The sequence below is a fragment of the Hylaeus anthracinus genome, unplaced genomic scaffold, assembly GCF_026225885.1.
Source record: "Hylaeus anthracinus isolate JK02 unplaced genomic scaffold, UHH_iyHylAnth1.0_haploid 11985, whole genome shotgun sequence".
NCBI classification, from domain to species: Eukaryota; Metazoa; Arthropoda; class Insecta; order Hymenoptera; family Colletidae; genus Hylaeus; species Hylaeus anthracinus.
Window position 1 is genome coordinate 6,838,127 of NW_026534333.1, and position 17,990 is coordinate 6,856,116.

The 17,990-nt window shown below is 37.0% G+C and overlaps 4 protein-coding genes across 6 annotated transcripts; 2 read left to right on the forward strand and 2 right to left on the reverse strand.

Moving 5' to 3' along the window:
* The first annotated feature begins 225 nt into the window (after positions 1 to 225).
* On the forward strand, positions 226 to 2,123 carry LOC128886602 (PI-PLC X domain-containing protein 2). Its single transcript, XM_054141637.1, has 2 exons — positions 226 to 669; positions 1,096 to 2,123. Exons 1-2 carry the CDS (start codon positions 537 to 539, stop codon positions 1,956 to 1,958), a joined length of 996 nt encoding a protein of 331 aa, XP_053997612.1. The 5' UTR covers positions 226 to 536; the 3' UTR covers positions 1,959 to 2,123.
* A 410-nt stretch (positions 2,124 to 2,533) lies between these two features.
* Positions 2,534 to 6,309, reverse strand: LOC128886598 (PAT complex subunit CCDC47). 3 transcript variants are annotated; one of them, XM_054141632.1, is made up of 5 exons: positions 6,084 to 6,309; positions 4,484 to 5,477; positions 4,229 to 4,400; positions 3,925 to 4,149; positions 2,534 to 2,963 (listed from the first exon to the last, which is right to left on the reverse strand). In XM_054141632.1, the coding sequence occupies exons 2-5, from the start codon at positions 5,470 to 5,472 to the stop codon at positions 2,946 to 2,948; spliced, it is 1,404 nt and encodes a 467-aa protein (XP_053997607.1). In that variant the 5' UTR covers positions 5,473 to 5,477; positions 6,084 to 6,309; the 3' UTR covers positions 2,534 to 2,945. The 3 variants fall into 3 exon arrangements, with proteins under 3 accessions (XP_053997607.1, XP_053997606.1, XP_053997608.1); XM_054141631.1 differs by lacking the exon at positions 6,084 to 6,309 and adding an exon at positions 5,772 to 5,929; XM_054141633.1 differs by lacking the exons at positions 2,534 to 2,963; positions 6,084 to 6,309 and adding an exon at positions 5,772 to 5,929 and having other exon boundaries at positions 2,980 to 4,149.
* Positions 6,310 to 6,483: 174 nt separating this feature from the next.
* Positions 6,484 to 11,458, forward strand: LOC128886597 (kinesin-like protein KIF3B). The gene is made up of 2 exons (XM_054141630.1): positions 6,484 to 7,024; positions 7,930 to 11,458. The coding sequence occupies exon 2, from the start codon at positions 7,948 to 7,950 to the stop codon at positions 10,117 to 10,119; it is 2,172 nt and encodes a 723-aa protein (XP_053997605.1). The 5' UTR covers positions 6,484 to 7,024; positions 7,930 to 7,947; the 3' UTR covers positions 10,120 to 11,458.
* On the reverse strand, positions 11,184 to 17,929 carry LOC128886592 (uncharacterized protein CG7065-like). The gene is made up of 6 exons (XM_054141608.1): positions 17,806 to 17,929; positions 16,280 to 16,390; positions 15,330 to 16,051; positions 15,038 to 15,141; positions 14,849 to 14,954; positions 11,184 to 14,743 (listed from the first exon to the last, which is right to left on the reverse strand). Exons 2-6 carry the CDS (start codon positions 16,349 to 16,351, stop codon positions 12,037 to 12,039), a joined length of 3,711 nt encoding a protein of 1,236 aa, XP_053997583.1. The 5' UTR covers positions 16,352 to 16,390; positions 17,806 to 17,929; the 3' UTR covers positions 11,184 to 12,036.
* Positions 17,930 to 17,990: the final 61 nt, after the last annotated feature.

Sequence of the window (17,990 nt, forward strand, 5' to 3'; positions counted from 1 at the left end):
TTTTCTGTCGTTAATTAGGTAGATTAACCGAACTTTGTACACCGAGAATCAAATATTAAACGTTCGAAACGTTTAATATACACATTAAATTATGATTGTAGAGTTATAAATTATTAAATTAGTATTGAATGTGTTTTAACGTCTCGTATCTCGTAATAAACATTACGGATTCAAAGTTTTTAACAAACATACATATATCAACATCGAGATCACGTGTGTTGATCATTCTCGGAGTTAACTTCTCGATTGTACAAAAGAGGGACGCTGAATAATCGAATGGCCATGAGGTTAGGTTCTACGAATCTGTACCATCCAGTTGTTCCGCGCGGGAATAAGGTGCAAGGTAATTGGTATGATATCACCGTGGGAATGTTAGGTTGAAAAAGTGATATAAAGGATGTAGATCATGAAGTAACGAACCATTCGGTGTCTGTGTGGCGTACGCCTACGTAGTTCCTTTTACTCGTGATCGTTCACTGATTCCTGTATACAAATTTCTTCAAAAACGTCTGGGTGGCAAAAAGTAAACTACAAGCATGGAATATAAAAGTGGTTTTCTGCAAACAACCGAAGGTAAAGAGATCACTTCGAACGAAGAACTAGAGAACTGGATGACTCGACTTCCGGAAGCTGTGAAAGAGATACCCATAATACACCTGGCGATACCTGGTATGTCAATCGAAACGTTTGAATTTTGTCCCAATTACATTGACTCCTTCGTTACAAGAAGAAAGTAATGCATTCAAATTTTGCATAAAGTGTACACTGTATATAATAATATATTAAACAGCCATCACGCATAGAGATGGACACAGCGGATCAACAGTTGTCCTGGAGTGTTAAGAAATTCAAATTCTGTGCAGAAACTTTTTATTTCTACACGTACATATACTTCATAAAAATTGTATATCTCTATTATTTTTCTTGATTGTATATTGTAAGAAGATTTAAAATAAATTTTAAACGCGAATGTATAATGAATTTTTGAAATAAAACATCAAATGTTTGGGAACTACTGATTTAGAAGTTAATTTCGTGCGATGAAAATAACAGATTTAATGCGTGTGGATAATATGTACTGATCACTCGTAACAGGTTCCCACGATACGATGACTTACACTATAAATCGACGTAACGACGTGGGGCCCGATGAGCCAAACTACATAAGGGCACTCGGCCGTTACTGCTCGGTCTTCTCAAAACCTATTATTTTTAATTGGTCTGTTACACAACTCGCCGATATTAAGGACCAGCTCAACGGTGGAATCCGATATTTGGACTTGCGTGTTGCCACAAAACCAACCAACGAGGATATTTATTTTTTACACGGCTTGTACGGATCGACAATATATCAACCACTGCGAGAAGTGGCAGAATGGCTGGCCTCCCACAGTAATGAAATTGTAGTCTTAGATTTTCAACACTTTTATTCGTTCACGGAAGCGAATCATCGGCATCTGGTGGAAACAATTTTCCGTATATTTCAGAGAAAATTGTGCCCAATAGCTTCTAGCTTCGAGCATATAACGCTGCGTCGGCTTAATTTAGAAAAGTATCAAGTAATCGTTATTTACAGAAACTCTTATGCCCAAAGTTACTCAACTTTGTGGCCAAGTGCCTTGTGGCGCACACCGTGGCCTGACACTGTTCGTGTCGACCGACTTATAGATTTCTTGAATATAGAAATGCGGGCCAGGCCTTTGGAAATTGGCTTTGTGTCCCAGTGCGTTTTAACTCCAGACACTTCTTACGTGTTGAAACATCTGTGCGGAACACTGCAGATGAATTTAATACCGAGATGCAAAAAAGTAATTCTTTCTTGGATAGGTCAACAACGACCTGGCCAGGGTGGATTAAATATTGTTATCGCCGACTTTGTGTCGGATAATAACTTTTCATTCTGTAAAACTGTAATCGAAAGTAACAAAAGATTGTACAATTCACAGTATGCTGTGTGAAATACTCTGTACCTGAATGCACATATAACAATTAAATATATAACGTTTATAATTTCAATGCAAGCTGATTGTGATAAGTTGTTTTTTTTTGTAAATAAAATTACTCTCGGATAAATATTTCTATATAAATGTAATAAAGGATATAATAAATTTGTGTCACCAGAATGAATATCTTTTTTTTTTACGAACGAGGAAAGGTTTAGACAGAATTTAAAAAAAAATAATAAAAGATATAGTTTTTTTCGATCCCTGATTTTATTCCAACCTGTTGCATAATTCCTAACTTTGGTAACAATTATCATAACATTAAATATCACAGTATGTTATGTATTGCTTGTACTTTTTAATCTATATTAAGTATGGCGTTGAAAAATAAGGATCTGCAGAAAATTTAAACGCTATAATATTTTCACGCATAAAATATTTTTTAGTCTGTAATATTATTAGATATTAAAATTGACTGATTAGTACTTATGAAGAGATCTCTCGACAATAATATTTATGGTACTCGTTGCGTCGTGTTTGTCTCTTTGATTATTGAGTGTTGACTTCGACGCGATGTTGTGGCTGACGAGGAAAAAACACGTGCCCCATCGATTGAGTTTATTGAATTTAAGGATACTGAGCGAAGAATGAGATACGATTCGAAAGTGTATCAGAGTGTGTATTGTAATTGCAAGTACAAGTGCTCGGTTGATTCGTGTATTGTCGTATACAAAAAATTGTTACCTCTGTTAGCGTAATTAAACTGATGAAACCTAAATCTAAGGATTAATTGGCTGTAAAGAGGATCTAAGTTGTTCGAAGGGCGAGGAAGAAAGTGTGGAGCTGTTCTTGGAATGCGGACTTATGAAAATATGGAAAAAATAGAGAGAATCGAGGAATGTTTGCTCGTCCAAGATATAAAGTTTAGGGTACCAGCATGAAGTGACCAGTACGTCGAGTTTACAAGGGTCGCTAAGCTGATGGTCCTCCTAAATCCCTCCATTAAGGCGGCTTCAGACTCTGCGTATACAATATTCGATTGACAATAAAATTCCGGGACGGAACAGTATTTAATCAAAATACAAGGTTGAAACAAAATTTTACAAATACATCTCCATTTCATATACACTGAAATAATGTTTAATATTATATTTAATACTAAATGGTTAAATAAATATAAATATGATGCTGATATTGGATTTATATGTTAGTATTTTCATATTTCTTGAAAATTTCATACATGTAATAATAATAATAATAATAATAATAATAATAATAATAATAATCCACATTTCAATGCTCAATGGAGGATTATCATATCGAAAAAAATAAGAAATGATAAAAATGCATTTCATGAAATATGAAAAGTGGGTGAAATCAATATGGTTTATAATAATAATAATAATAATAATAGTAAATAAGAAAAATACCACTCAGAAAATTAATTCTGTTTTTTACTTGTATTATAAAAATGTAATACTATAAGATTGCCACACAAAAAGATAGATTTAAATAATAAATTGTGTAATAAATACTGTTAATATTGCTTAGAAACAACAGTTATATATATCTAATATTCTCATAAAAGCAAAATTCATTTTAAATTATAAATCATATATTCAATACATATGACATTTAAAAAGTTATATTGTTTATATCGTCAAATAAATATATAACAGTAGTGATATATTATTAACAGGAAAACAAAGTAGTAAGTTTATATATATTTATATATAATTAATTAACTATCCAGAGATGAATTTGAAGCATGTTATACTTAGTTATAGATTTTTGTTGTAAAATTTGAATGAAAATTGATTAATGAAATTTTGATGACTCCAAGAGAAGTATGAATATGATTGAAATATAGATTTACTAGACAAGTTAAATTAAATGGGCAGTTTGATCGAGCAACTCATGGCTCTTTAAATGTTTCAATGATTTCTGTATAATTAACTGTATCAGGTCATAATGCTTTCACCTTAAGCTGCTTCATTCTAGGTGCTCTCTTTTTAGTAAGTCTTCGTTGCTCTTTTTCTTCCCACTTTCTTTGTTTATCAGGGTCTTCTTCCTGTAAGATACGTTCCTTTTCGGCCCTGCGACGTTCTTCTCTTCGCTGCGCGGCCGCTTCGGCTCTAGCGGCATGAGTTGTTTTTAAGAATGCTTCCTCCACTCTCAATCTATTCTTATCTGCTTTACTTTTACCCTAAATAGTGATAAAAATGTAAAATGTCTTTAACAGAATAAATAAAAGGATAATATAATCTTACGAAAAAATATCTAACCTCTTTAGATAGCTTGAAACGACGTAATTTATCTAACAAATAAAATGTTAGTTGCAAAAGAAGTTTCAATTTTTCTTGTCCTTCTGCATTAGTAGTGCGCCCTTTAATACTGATATTCAGTCCCACAAGTAAAACTCTCTTTACTTCGGGCATTGTTAATTGAGTTGTATCTCTAAAGCAGAATTGAAGACATAGTATCACAAAAGAAACAGTGCAGTACGTCCATGACAAATATTAATGAAATACGATTCTTACTCTTGTTGCTTGGGGCCGCTAAATTGGTCACTAATATGTATATAATCTATATACGGCGCAAACTTCGTAAATGCTTGTAAAACTCTCGTGTCTAAAATAGCAGATGCGGCTTCGGCAATTTCAGACATTACATAAAACCCTGGTGGAAGACCAAATTTTTCTCCTGGCCTTTTTTCTGGACAGAAGACGCTGATATCAGCCATATCGCGCGTTAAATGAATCGCGGTTCGTTTCGTAGCTACCGCTAGCACAAAGTTATCTGTTTCATCTTTTGCTAATTCTATACGTATAAGTGCTTGATCATTTTGAGGTCGCACAAGTTGCGCTAACACTGCTACTAAATCTTGTCTCTTAATTAATTTTAATTCGATTAACATGGAATCGCAACCAACTCGTCCTGAACAATATAAACTGTAGTGCGATTGACTTTCTTTTACTAAACCATTCTCGGTTATGTCTTCGTTTGATTTTCCTGTATCACCGACGAGAGAAAAGTTATCGAGTAACATCTGTTTATGCTCCACTAACCACATTTCTGCTATGCGAGCATTTTTGGAACGACCTGCTACATAATTAATGAAGTAGACTAATAGCCCAATGATCATTAGTATTTCCAAGTAAAAGCTGTCCCATCTTGCACGCAAATGTAGCGGTATTTTTGTAATTGTTAATGTAGAGGGTTCATCAGTTTTTGGGCCATTATTTGTACCAGCAGCATCTACCCCTTCGAACTCTTCTTCATCAAAGTGATCGAATTCGCTATCATTATCAACGATCAAAACATCTTCTTCTTCAAAATCTTGGTTACTATTTGATTCTTTAAAATATTCTGTGCCATGATCATTAATCGACTGAGTTGGCTTCTCTTCTTCAAAGTCTTCAAATTCAGCAAATTCATTGTCTTCTGGAAGTTCTTCGTGGAAATGTGCCGTCACCCATACATTTGTGGCAACTAGTACAATATGAGCTACTACTAGCCACAATTTCATTTTGTCTGAAACAAAAAGACATGACTAAATAAATAAACAACAAAAAAAAAAAAAGAGAAAAACAACATTGTACATGCATTTAAAAATAAATAAAATATCCAAAGAAGCAATAATTCTTAATTTATTCCTTTTTCATTTCACGATATATAGTATTCAAACGATGTACTGTCTAACATATTTGTTCGAAAATAATTTCCGAAGTAATCTTTAATATTAAATTATCGAGTATGTTACAGTTTTCATTCCAACATTTTATCTATAAAGTTTCTATTTTCATTGATTTAATGGGATGCACTAACTTCACGATGGATTTATACGTAACACTTCCAGTTTTTCGACATTGATTTCAGTTATTAATTTAACGGAGCAGTCTTTCTAATAAATAATACTATTGCAGTACTTTTTCGAGATGGTGACTTGCACAGTATGAAACTAGCCACAATACACAACGTCACTTCCTTGACACAAATTCATTTTTACAGATAAGGAATTCGTGTACATTATAGGTTAACTTTGTTATTAATTTGTTTCAAATATTGAAAAAATATGATAGAATAATAATTGTATGGACATGGTTGAAAAATTACTTAATAAAATATTCATATCTTCACCTTTATTCGCAAGATAGGTTCTCAATTAAAAACATATAAACTGCATCGATGTAATTCCACTTATGAACATAACGTATATACTTAAAAAAGATCGTAGTTACTAAGAAACAATTGCGAAATAAGAACACATGTTTAATATTTGTATCGTTAGCGTAATTTTGATCAAAATATACTAGAGTAGATACTTCCTGCCAAACGCAATTACTACGCAAACTCAGTATTTATCAGCTGATGATTTCAATTTTACGAACGTGAATGAATACATTATATTCAAAGTAAATTATTATATAAATTAATATCACAATACATCAATATAAATACAATTAAATAAATAATTATTAAAAAATAATATCGAAGTGTTGCAGCTGTAAAAATATTCGAAATAAGTTAACTTTTACTAAAAACTGTAACTGGCTGTAAATAATTTATTCGAGTGTTGATAAATTAGTTTAAAAAAAAATGGAAAGAATGCGACAAGCCGTCGGTAAGGTAAATTTCCTATTAAAGAGTTTCATGAATCCACCGCAATGCGTCTATCTCGAATAGAATACTCGAGGGTCAAGCGAGAGATCGATTCAGTATGTTCATGGAAACCAGTGAGAGGACTTCATTGCGCAGGCTTAACCGTAATGGCTTTGTGCTGTCAAAATATGATATGATTGTTCCTGTATTCGGTCACGATGCATCGCGTACTGTCTTAGTGATTAGATTAAACGTTAAAACGTGATTGTCACCGGGCTTTCTAATCGCATTCGAGACAAGATCGATTCGACGAGTGTGTATAAAAAAAGAGCGCGTGTTGACAGTGTGAATCCTGGAAAGCAAACAATGGATCAATACTTTGCGGAGGAGGGTAACATGCGGATACGACGAAAAATCGTCGGTTTATTGTAACGCTTTTTCGTAACCTGGGACCTTATCGTGCCTGAAAGCTTGAAAAGGTAGGTGTTTGCGAGACAATAATTCGGTCACGACAGTTAGAACGTATCGCGTAGTGTTTGGTTAAGGTGTTCGTATCTAACTTTCGCTTCATTTCATGTGAAAAGTGACAGAGTTTGCAAACGATAAGTATCTCGAATGAAAAAGAGTTGAGAAATATTCGAGATAATTGTAACTAAATTTTGTTATATTAATTCTTATGAAATTCGTACAAACTACTGATATCGCCATGGATGAAAAACCCGTAAAGTTTTACGTCACTTTGTCTGATCCTTGGATTCGTAATGTAAAATATATACAATAATCAGTTTAGGGTAGATAGTAGCTTATTAGTCACGACCCCGAACAAAACTATACGATAATCTGGGGGTGGCTTCGCTTTAATCAGGGCGTTGTCGTTTTATCAATTTTGTCAATATTGACATAACATTTGTACAGGGGACATTGGCGAAACATCGGTCTTTGAAACAGAACATTTATTTTTTATTCGTTATTTTTATTATGAGCAAGGAAGGTTGTTTCAAGAGTTTTTACAAATTACCAATATAATTTGTATATTTTTTTATTAAGAATATTTATTTATTCGCAAATATCGCTAATCCCTCAAGTCGCGTACGAACGAAGTACCAAGGCACCTGGAGGAACATGTGCTCGAATCTTGGCGAACGTTGGCACACGCGACCTGTACGTGCTCGAAGAATCATACATTATTTACTCATTAACTAACACACGCATACACACACAAAATAATACTGTTACCTTTTCTAATCGAATTACCACTCGATTAAGGATCAGTTTCGGTGATATTTCTGACGCTTTTAACCACAATATCATCACTTTTGCGAACCTGTCGTGCTCCCGTCGGGTCTTCCCGTTGGCTCACTGTTACGTTTCTCTCGTTACACAGGTGTGATCAGCTGCCAATATGGATAAAGCAGACAATCAAGTGAAAACCTGGAAAAAGAAAAGTATGAAGTCGAATACATCGGCGGAGGTGATGACCCAGTGCGTCCAGGTCGTCGTACGATGTCGGCCGATGGACGAGAAGGAAACAGCTCGCGGTTACACGCGCGTGGTCGACGTGTTTCCAACGAGGGGAGTGGTCGAGATTCGCCATCCACGAGACGATCCATCTAGCGATAATGTGAAAGTTTTCACGTTCGACGCAGTCTACGACTGGAATTCCAGCCAATTGGACTTGTACGAGGAGACGGTTAGACCATTGGTGTCGTCTGTTCTTGACGGTTTTAACGGCACTATATTCGCTTACGGGCAAACTGGCACTGGGAAAACGTACACCATGGAGGGCACCAAGAACGACTATGAGAGACGTGGCGTGATACCACGGTCCTTCGAGCATATTTTCAATCACATAGGCAGATCGGAGAATATGCAGTACTTGGTACGAGCTAGTTACTTAGAAATTTATCAGGAGGAGATTCGCGATCTCCTGCAGCCCGATCAAACTCTTCGATTCGAGTTGAAGGAGAAACCAGACACGGGGGTATTCGTCAAGGATCTCTCTACTTCTGTGTGCAAGAGTGCTGGAGAGATACAGCAGCTGATGAACACGGGGAACCAGAACAGAACGATCGGCGCGACGAACATGAACGAGCACAGCTCGCGGTCCCACGCGATATTTCTGGTTACCATCGAGATGGGATCCATGGGCGACACAGGTGGGATAAGAGTGGGTCGTCTGAACCTGGTCGATCTGGCTGGTAGCGAGAGACAGAGCAAAACTGGGGCTTCTGGCGAAAGACTCAAGGAAGCGAGCAAGATCAACCTGAGTCTCTCGGCGTTAGGTAACGTGATCTCGGCTTTGGTGGACGGGAAAACCACCCACGTGCCCTACAGAGATTCCAAGCTCACTCGACTACTGCAAGACTCTCTGGGTGGGAATTCTAAAACCATCATGGTCGCGAATATCGGCCCAGCGAGTTATAATTACGACGAGACTCTGACGACGTTAAGGTACGCGAATCGCGCCAAGAATATAAAGAACAAGCCTAAGATAAACGAGGATCCAAAGGATGCTCTTTTGAGACAGTATCAGGAAGAAATCGGTCGACTGAAGGAGAAGTTGGCTCAGAAGGGCACGGTGCCGAAGCGGAAGAAGAAGTCTAAGAGGAAGAAGGAGGGCGATGATTCGGAATCGGAGACGGAGGATAGTCGCTGCGAGGACAACAAAATCGAAACGGACAAGAAGCTGATCGCGGAACAATTGAAAGCGGAGAAACAAGAAACGGAGAATCTTGTATTGAGAATAAAGGACTTGGAGAGCAAGATGCTCTGCGGAGGCAAGAACATCATCGACCACACGAACGAGCAGCAAAGATCCTTGGAACAGAAGGCGGCAGAAATTGCCGAGCGAAAGAAACGAGAGGTGGAGATGCAACAGAAGTTAGAGGCAGAGGAGCTAACGATGGTGGGCGTGAAGGAAACCTACACGAATCTGCAGCAAGAGGTGGACGTAAAATCGAGGAAGCTTAGGAAATGTTTCACTAAGCTGCAGGTTCTGAAGCAGGAACTCGAAGATGTGACCAACGATTTCAACAGAGACAGAAGGGATCTGGAACAGACCCAACACGAACTGATGAAGGAGTTGAAACTAAAGTATTTAATAATTGAAAATTTCATTCCCGAGGAAGAGAAGAATAAAATTTTGTCGAGAATTCATCTCGACGAGGAGGAGGACTGTTGGATGGTCAAAGACCCAGAGCCATCCGGCATGGACTCGATAAAGAGGCCCACGTCGATTCCTGGCGCTCGTAGACCAGTTTCCGAGTATGCGCGAATTGCTTTGGCCATGGGCAGAGGTTGTCGTTACGCTGGCGAAAATATATTGAATCTAGACCTTGACATGCCAGCGAGGACAACCTTGGACTACCAGGGACCTACCATCGCTCCCACGATTCAAGCTGTCCTCGAAGAAGCGTTGCGCGACGAAGGTGACATTGACGTAGACGCTTCCAGCGCGAAACTCAGGTCAAAGCCACGATTACAATCCGCGAAGATACGACCTAAGAGCGTTGGTAAGATCCAACAGATCCCACCGCCCGTTTACCCAAAGACGAGAGGACTCGTGCCCAAGTAGGAAATTTGAATACGTTCTACGTCTGTAAAGCAAATTGTAAATATTGTATGAATTGCGGCCTGGGCTGTATTTGATTAATTTATATAGTTCGTTGTGATATACGCCACATGGTACTGCGTGTATCGATAAGTGCGACATAGTTCGAGAATCTTTCTAACTATCTAGTCAATGTGTACTATGCAACCGCGTATTAATATATCGACTATTTCAATATTGTATTAATAAAATAAACAGAATAAACGATCTGTGAAGAGTATAAGCGAATAAGCGTGGACGAAGAGCTCTTTAACCGATTTGGGCTCGATACGACTATACGTCTTCATAGAGAAATGAACCAAGTTTTTACACACTAGCTTTATTATACTTGTAGCAACGGCAGGGGAACGTGATTTTCCTCTATTATATCTTTAATTTGAGATTAATTTTCTTGTTAACAGAAATAATGGTCGATGAAAATAAGACTACTCTCCGCTTGAAAAGTGATATCAAGAGCAGCGTTCAATAGTAAAAAATTCAATTGGCTACTCCAAGTTGACCGATATTTCTGTGCTGCCGAGTACTGTTCACGCACAGCTGCAATAATTTATTACCTGTCGCATGCTCGATATCTCGCAAGAATTATACGGCCCGCGGAGATGAATATTAAACAAAATCTTCGAAGCCGAACAAACGAATCCTATAATTAATGACAACAGTGATAAAGGCTGAAGATACATGTTACCAAAGGTAAGATATTTAAGAACAAGTTATTCGTATGATAAATTTAAATTAATTTAGGAGCATCTTTTACACGCTTGTTCGCCTATACCCTTAAAATTTGCAACTTGTTCTTAAAGGCTGGCACTCATGTATGTAACTTTAATATATGCTAAAATGAAAAGCATGGGGCATAGAATAAAATGATTCGTTTATGTATGATTTTTTATACAGTTAAACTTATTATTAATTTAATTCTATTATTATTATTATCAGATATTAAGAAACATGTTCCTTGGTATGTTCATAGTTTCTCTGAAAGATGAAAAACTAATACGCTTATAAGTATTTACAAATGAAGGTTATTCTTTACTCGTCCAATAGACTTGGAACATTTTTTTTTTTATTAAAAAATTACACATAGTTATTCTGTCTATTATATATATATATATGTTTCATTAAACATTAAAAGTGCTTGTAAAAATAACATCATTATTTTCGACTCCTTTGATATTTTGTCACGCGTATCTGAAATTGCTAAATTATGAAAATGAACAACGTATTATCAAATAATAAAATTTAATTAAAACTATTGTTACAAAATTGTAATTGAGAGTAAAGACGTTTTCCTTTTTCGTTTCAACTTTCTATTTTACTTACTTTCTTCCGTTGACATCGACCATTCCAAGTAATACTCCATTTTATAAACCCACGTTCACTCCTCGTCTATGCGATTCACTTGAAGTTAGATGTTTAGAATAAAATTGAACCTCGCTATCGACGGGGCGGAGGTACACGCGACTTATAAACGTATAAAAATCTGATGCAGTGACAAATTGCTCGTGCACAAAGAGGAACGACAAATGTAAATTTGTAATTTGTCAAGAAATCCTGTGATAATGAAACAAGGATACCCCCAATTTTGTATAAAAGCGATCAGGACGCGTATTATTATACGTATCAATGGAAAACTTCATATTACGATCTAAAACGAACGTTGAAATGTATTTATATATTTTCATTCAATTCGATTAGAAAAATGGATGATATCCTGATCATTTCTATGTATGAGTTCATCAACTAATAACACTCAAACTTTCCACAAACGCTTGCATAATAGTCCAAGAAAAAGAACTAGTCCCGTAACAATTGTAAATAACTTTACAGCTACGGTAAAAGTTCAATACATTCGTACGAAATATTCCTAAACTCAATGTCATTCTAATAGAAACGTTGTTGTTGTTGCACATAATTTCCATATTGCTGTTGGGGATGTTGTTGCGAGTAACTGGAAGTCCCGTGGTGTCCCGCGGATGGTGGATCGTACGGTTGTCCACCATAATTTTGTTGACCAGGGTATTCATTCGACAGTATGACTGGTCTATTATACTGACTTTGATTGCCTAAAGTACCATAACCTTGGTAGTTATATACATCGTCCATGTAACCTTGATTACTACTGTAAACTTGTTGCGGATAATTTTGAAACTGTTGATTAGATATGTTTGGGTAACTCAAAGGAAATTCTTGCGGACGAGGGCAAACCTGTGGATTATTCTGAACGATTCCCTGATTATAAAAGTTCGAGAAGGGAGGCGTTGACGTATTGGACATTTGATCTAATGGTTTTTGTAGATTTTTTTCGAGATTTTCAGACGCAAGCGACATGTGCGATTTTGATACATACTTATTCGGAAGATCACCCATTATGTTAGCTATCAATCGTTTGGTCTCGTTCAAAATTGCATTCGGATCGCTGGTCTTCGTCAATTCCTTTGCTCTTACCGGAGAGCGCGACCGTGAACGTGAACGAGAACGAGAATGCGTCCATGATCTTGGAGAGTTCGATGCCGACTTTGAAAAAGTTCGTGACTTTTTCTTTGCTTTTTCACTTTCGATCACGTTTTTATCCGCCGCTTTGTATATATCTTCAAACGTGTAATCGTCATCATCGTCAGATAAATCTATCTTCGTTTTCTGCTTATCCTCGTTATCATTCTTCGCCTGCTGTTCCTCTTCATCGTCATTCGCGAACATATCTATTTTAGGTTTCCATTTATCTTCTTCATCTATGGGATTTTGATTACTTTTGCGCACTGAAAACGGCGAAATACTTCTGCTCGATTTAATAATCGTCTCTATCTTGTCTGGCGTCGGAGACTTCGTTTTTAGCACCGAAACTCCTGTTGACGTCGTACCCAAGTTGACGAATCCTCTTAATTTTTCTACTCGAACCGGATCGGTCACCTCCAACTTTTTCAAGAAATTAATAAGCCCGTGTTGTTCCTGAGAACTCAAGTCTTTAAAGTTCTGCAGAAGCGACTTCAAGTCTGTATCCGACAAACTTTCCATTTTTGAAGTTTGACGTTCAGCTGTATCCGTCGTTGAGGTTGCAGGCACAGGTGTCGTAGTTTGAACGAGAGAGCTGTTACTTTTCGACAGGCCTTTAACGAAATCTGCAGTGGTTACCGGTCGATCGGAATTCTTAGACGCCTCGGCCATTCCGACAACAGCATTGATCAGAGTTTCCAATTCCTCTTGAGAGACATTCGATCTACCTTGAGCTACTAGAGCAGCTGCTATCTGTTGTGCTATAGCCACCTTATCTACAGTACCCACGCCAGGCACGCTAACGGGCTCGGACTTAATTACGGGTGCGATAACCTCCACAGGCCTCGTGTAAACAGTTCTCGGTACGTAACTCGCAGACTTCGCAGCCTCTAATTCTCGCTTCTTCTTTTTCTCCTCTTCCATTTTTTTCTTGCTTTCCGCTGTTCTATGTAACAACTGAGCGATATTCTGTATCGCAGATTTCGTCGGCGTTATAGCCATTTTTTCAATCATTCCCGCGAACAGCTGACCCTTTAGTTTCTCTTTGACAGTCTCGAAAAGCACGCTCACCTCTTCGTCGTACAGTAACTCCTCGGCAGAGTTCGGTTTCGCTTTTTCCGCCGCTAATGCTTTTGAGAGAAGAGACACTATCTTCGGTCCAAGGGAGCCCAGTTGGCCCTCCAGTGCCGTGAGCAACCTCAGTAAACCGACCACTTCTAAATCTTCGGTTAATACTTCTTCGGGCATAGGGCTCGGAGATTTGTCTTTCACGGGATAGGGTGTCGCGTATCTCGTGCGTGAAACGGTTCGGGGGTAGTAACTGCTTCTGTATATAGCTCCTCGCCCACGCATATAAGAAGAATACGAGTAATCACGATCCCTCGTATCGTGATGGTCGTAATAATCCGTTTTAATAGTTTTCGTTCCAACGTATTCAACGTCGTCGTCGCTCTCTACGCGATGACGGCTTCGTTTGGGTGACCGGTCGCGTCTGTTCGGCGGAATCCATTTCTCCGGTGGCTTGTCTTCTGGTAATTCTAAACGTTTTCTGATCTCTTCTTTTCGCTGTTGCAGTTGTTCGTTATGAATTTCGCGCATGCGCTTGTTCCAGAACTCGATCCATTCGGGCTTGAAATCGTGCTTGCTGGGATCTTTGCCCTCGGCTTGTAACTCTTTGTACCGTCTGTTCCAAAATTTTTTCCACTCGTCTGGATACGACGGATGCTTTTCTGGGTTTTTCTCATGAAACTTTAAAGCACGGTCTAGCGTTTCTTCGGCCCGTCGTATCTGGTCACGATACTTGTCCCATTTGTCCCGTTCTCTAAGCGGTTCCGGGGAACGCGTACGAGATCGAGAATATCGCGATTTTGAACGGTATTTCGTACTTTTCTCTGTTATGAGGGGTTTACGATTACGATTCGGTGATCGTGATCTGGAACGTGATGGAGATGGACTGCTAGAAATGCTTGAAAGCGATGAAAGAGACTTTGTTTCGTCGGAAGGACGTTTCGGAGATTTTTTCATTGTCTCTTCCTCTTTTTCTAACGGTTTACGAATATGTAATTTATCCCTTGTAAGGATACGAATCTTGAATCCCCTAAAATATATATATAAAAAAAAAAAAAAAAACAGATTTAACATTTCATTTTGAGGAGACGTGTTACATTCTTGTGTTCAGATATAATCGTTATTATTAACTTACGATTTCGTAGTTTCCGATTTCGATTCCGTTTTCTTCGGTGTTGATTTTTCATGTTTCTTGTCTTCGGTTTTTTGTTTTTCGTCTGGGTCATCGATAGGTTGAGAATCTTAACACAAGATTATCGTTAAACGATTGAATACTTAAGACGCTATTAATCTAACCTAAAAATGTAGATCATTGTACACTCACCTTTCTTTGTACCACTAACACCAGCCATTTCACCCATTTTTTCTTCAAAGTCTGTTACCCATCGCACATCGTAAACATCCATAAATGTTAACTCTGGCGTTTCCCTGCACGTAGGAAACAGCCATTGATTTTAAGGAAATGTAAATTAAATTACGAAATTCATTACCGCGCACCTCGTCAAATCGCGTCCATCGAACTTTAATAAAAACACGCGAATCGAAATGTTCAATTCGCATGACGTTCAAATGTATATCAAGTTAAGATTGTAAAAAATAATAATATTACAACTTACCTAAAATGATAATCCTGATAGACTCTCTTGATATACTGCATTTTGTTCTTTTCGAATTGATTCTTGTCTACCAATTGCGGCTGTAGTCTTCCAAATCGTTCTTCGATCTTCTTAGCCACTAACACCGATATTTCATTAGCTCCACGTTTATAATTGGGAGTACGCGGTAATTCCGTAATAGCTCGCGATATGGTTGGAAAATGTCTGTTTAGATAAGTTATTCTATGATTGTAACTGGTAATATGAGCCATGACGGTACGAGGATCACCCCGTTTATCGCATAAAACGCATGTATAGCTGGGTTCACAGGAATCGTTATCCACTAGTTCGAGCAAATATTCCAGACCAACGAGCGGTGAACTTCTATGTCGATCCAGACTTGTCTGAATCGTTGTTGTTCTAGTTATTTGGTCTTCCATGCCTGGTGGTACCGGTTCTCCGGGTGCTAGACCATCGCCAATGGCAGCTGATTGTGCAGGTGGGGATGCTTTTACGATATCTGATCGTTTCGACCATAATAAAACTGGATATGGCCATTCGTCTAATTTCATTTTGTGACGATTACACATGTTATGATTTAATAATTTGTGAGCTCCAAACAGAGCTATATTACATATATGACACCATATATCGCCATCTTCCGTTTCCGAATATACAGGTCTAAGTGTGCCATCTTCAGCTGTGACACTGCTCCTCATTAAACGCTTTCGATCGTACTCTTCCTGTGAAATACAAACATTTTGTAAAACCAAGAAATAACCGTTGTTGCAAAAATATATCGAAGAACATAGGAATGTATTAGTAGTTTTGATTACTGGAATGCCTTGAATAAAGAATATTCAAAATTGCGATCTTAATAAATATATGTTCAAAATACTGTTTCTGCTGATTTTCTAAAATCTTTTAGATGGTAATTAACAATTTTATATGCAATTGTTAATATACATCACCTTCTCTTTGCCTGCTTCTGATAAGTGAGTAGGATTACGACCCTCTATGTCAAGATCATCAAAATTCTGCATGTTTGATCCACGTGTGTGTAAAAATTCTCACTGTGTCGTCTGAAAATATAAAACTGTTATAAGGTTTGAGAAAGAAAAAAATGCAGCATCAGGGTCGGTCAGATATACGAAAATTAAAAAATGGCATAATACTACAATACTGTAAAAAAATAAAGCCTCAACTAAGAAATGATTTAAAGATGTATATGCCTTGGTTAACAAAACTAATAATTATAATTTTCAAAAGGAATATTGCCATTGATACTTGTAGAAAGGAATAAAAAAAATATTAATTTATGAGCCAACCCTGTAGCAGCAGTGGTTCATTTTTGTACCATAAATTTTCTGATAAATGTTATCATTAGTTAGCTAACAAATTTTAATGAAGTATACTTACCAGTTGAAAGTTGTATATGCTAATATATTTAAACAATTTCTTTACACATATAACATTACCTAAATGTGAAGTTTTCATGTATGCAGTTTAATTTGAAACTAAATTGAAGTGGAATCACAAATTGGTATTTAGAAAATGATAATTCGGTGCGCGTAATACTTGTTGCAAAATATTGCTGAAAAGACAATTTCAACAACATGGAATACAACAAGAAAATTTTTAGGTACATTCAATACCAATATTTCTAATGCAATTAATAAGATACATTGATTCTTATGTATGTACTTACACATTCAGGAAATTCTACGGATATATATATTAACTTACAATTATATTTCTAAGAAGATCAACATTAAACAATACTTGATTTTTGTTCTTCAATGTAAGAACTAATTGACATAATTATTATTACTATTATTTGTAATTTTGCTGGAGTATAACAATCAATCCCCAGCTACTTACCGACAGAAAGGAAACGTCATTCATCCAATAATGTTTCCATGATGCACAAGTACCACAAAACATTGAACAGAATGCACCGTATAAAGACACTAATATCACGCAAAGTTAAGAATTAGGATAACTTTGCAATATTGTATAATTAAACGAGAAAAATACGTAGCTGTTTAAGTTGAAACAAAATCATGTTACAATTTGAATCGACACAGCTAATGAGGGTAAAGTGCTGCGAGCCTCGTTACAACAGGAGAATGAACAAGACATGTGAAATGATGCGTGTCTTTTTATTAACCGGTGCATATTTAAACAAATTATGCTGCTAATAACATAAGAACAACAAAATTATGGTGGGAATCACGGAAGAACCTGTAATACGCGCAACCAAAAGGTTATCCGACTAACTGTTCATTCACAAAAATTGGATAAAGTAAACAGTTTATACCGAATTCACTCGCATAGCTAGCGTTTAACAATCAAGAGATCATAGCCAAATGGCGATCCCTTGGTTTGTAATTAATCCTCCCTTTCTTATAAATATCTTTTTATCTTTTTTCGGACAACTTATGCCTAAATTGTAACCTCCGCAGTTAAAGAATAAAAAAGAATAGGCTTGACTTACCAAACTACCTGTGCGGGACGGTCACTGTTGTCAATCTCTTCGGTGTTGAATTTTGATTTTATTAATTCTATTTTCGATAAAACCTTTCGGTGGCCATATCGAAAGAGGAATATTTAACAAGCACAGATCTGCGCATGACTGGCCTGCATACAGAGGTCTCGTTCGGTAATTCATTTCTGGTAGAA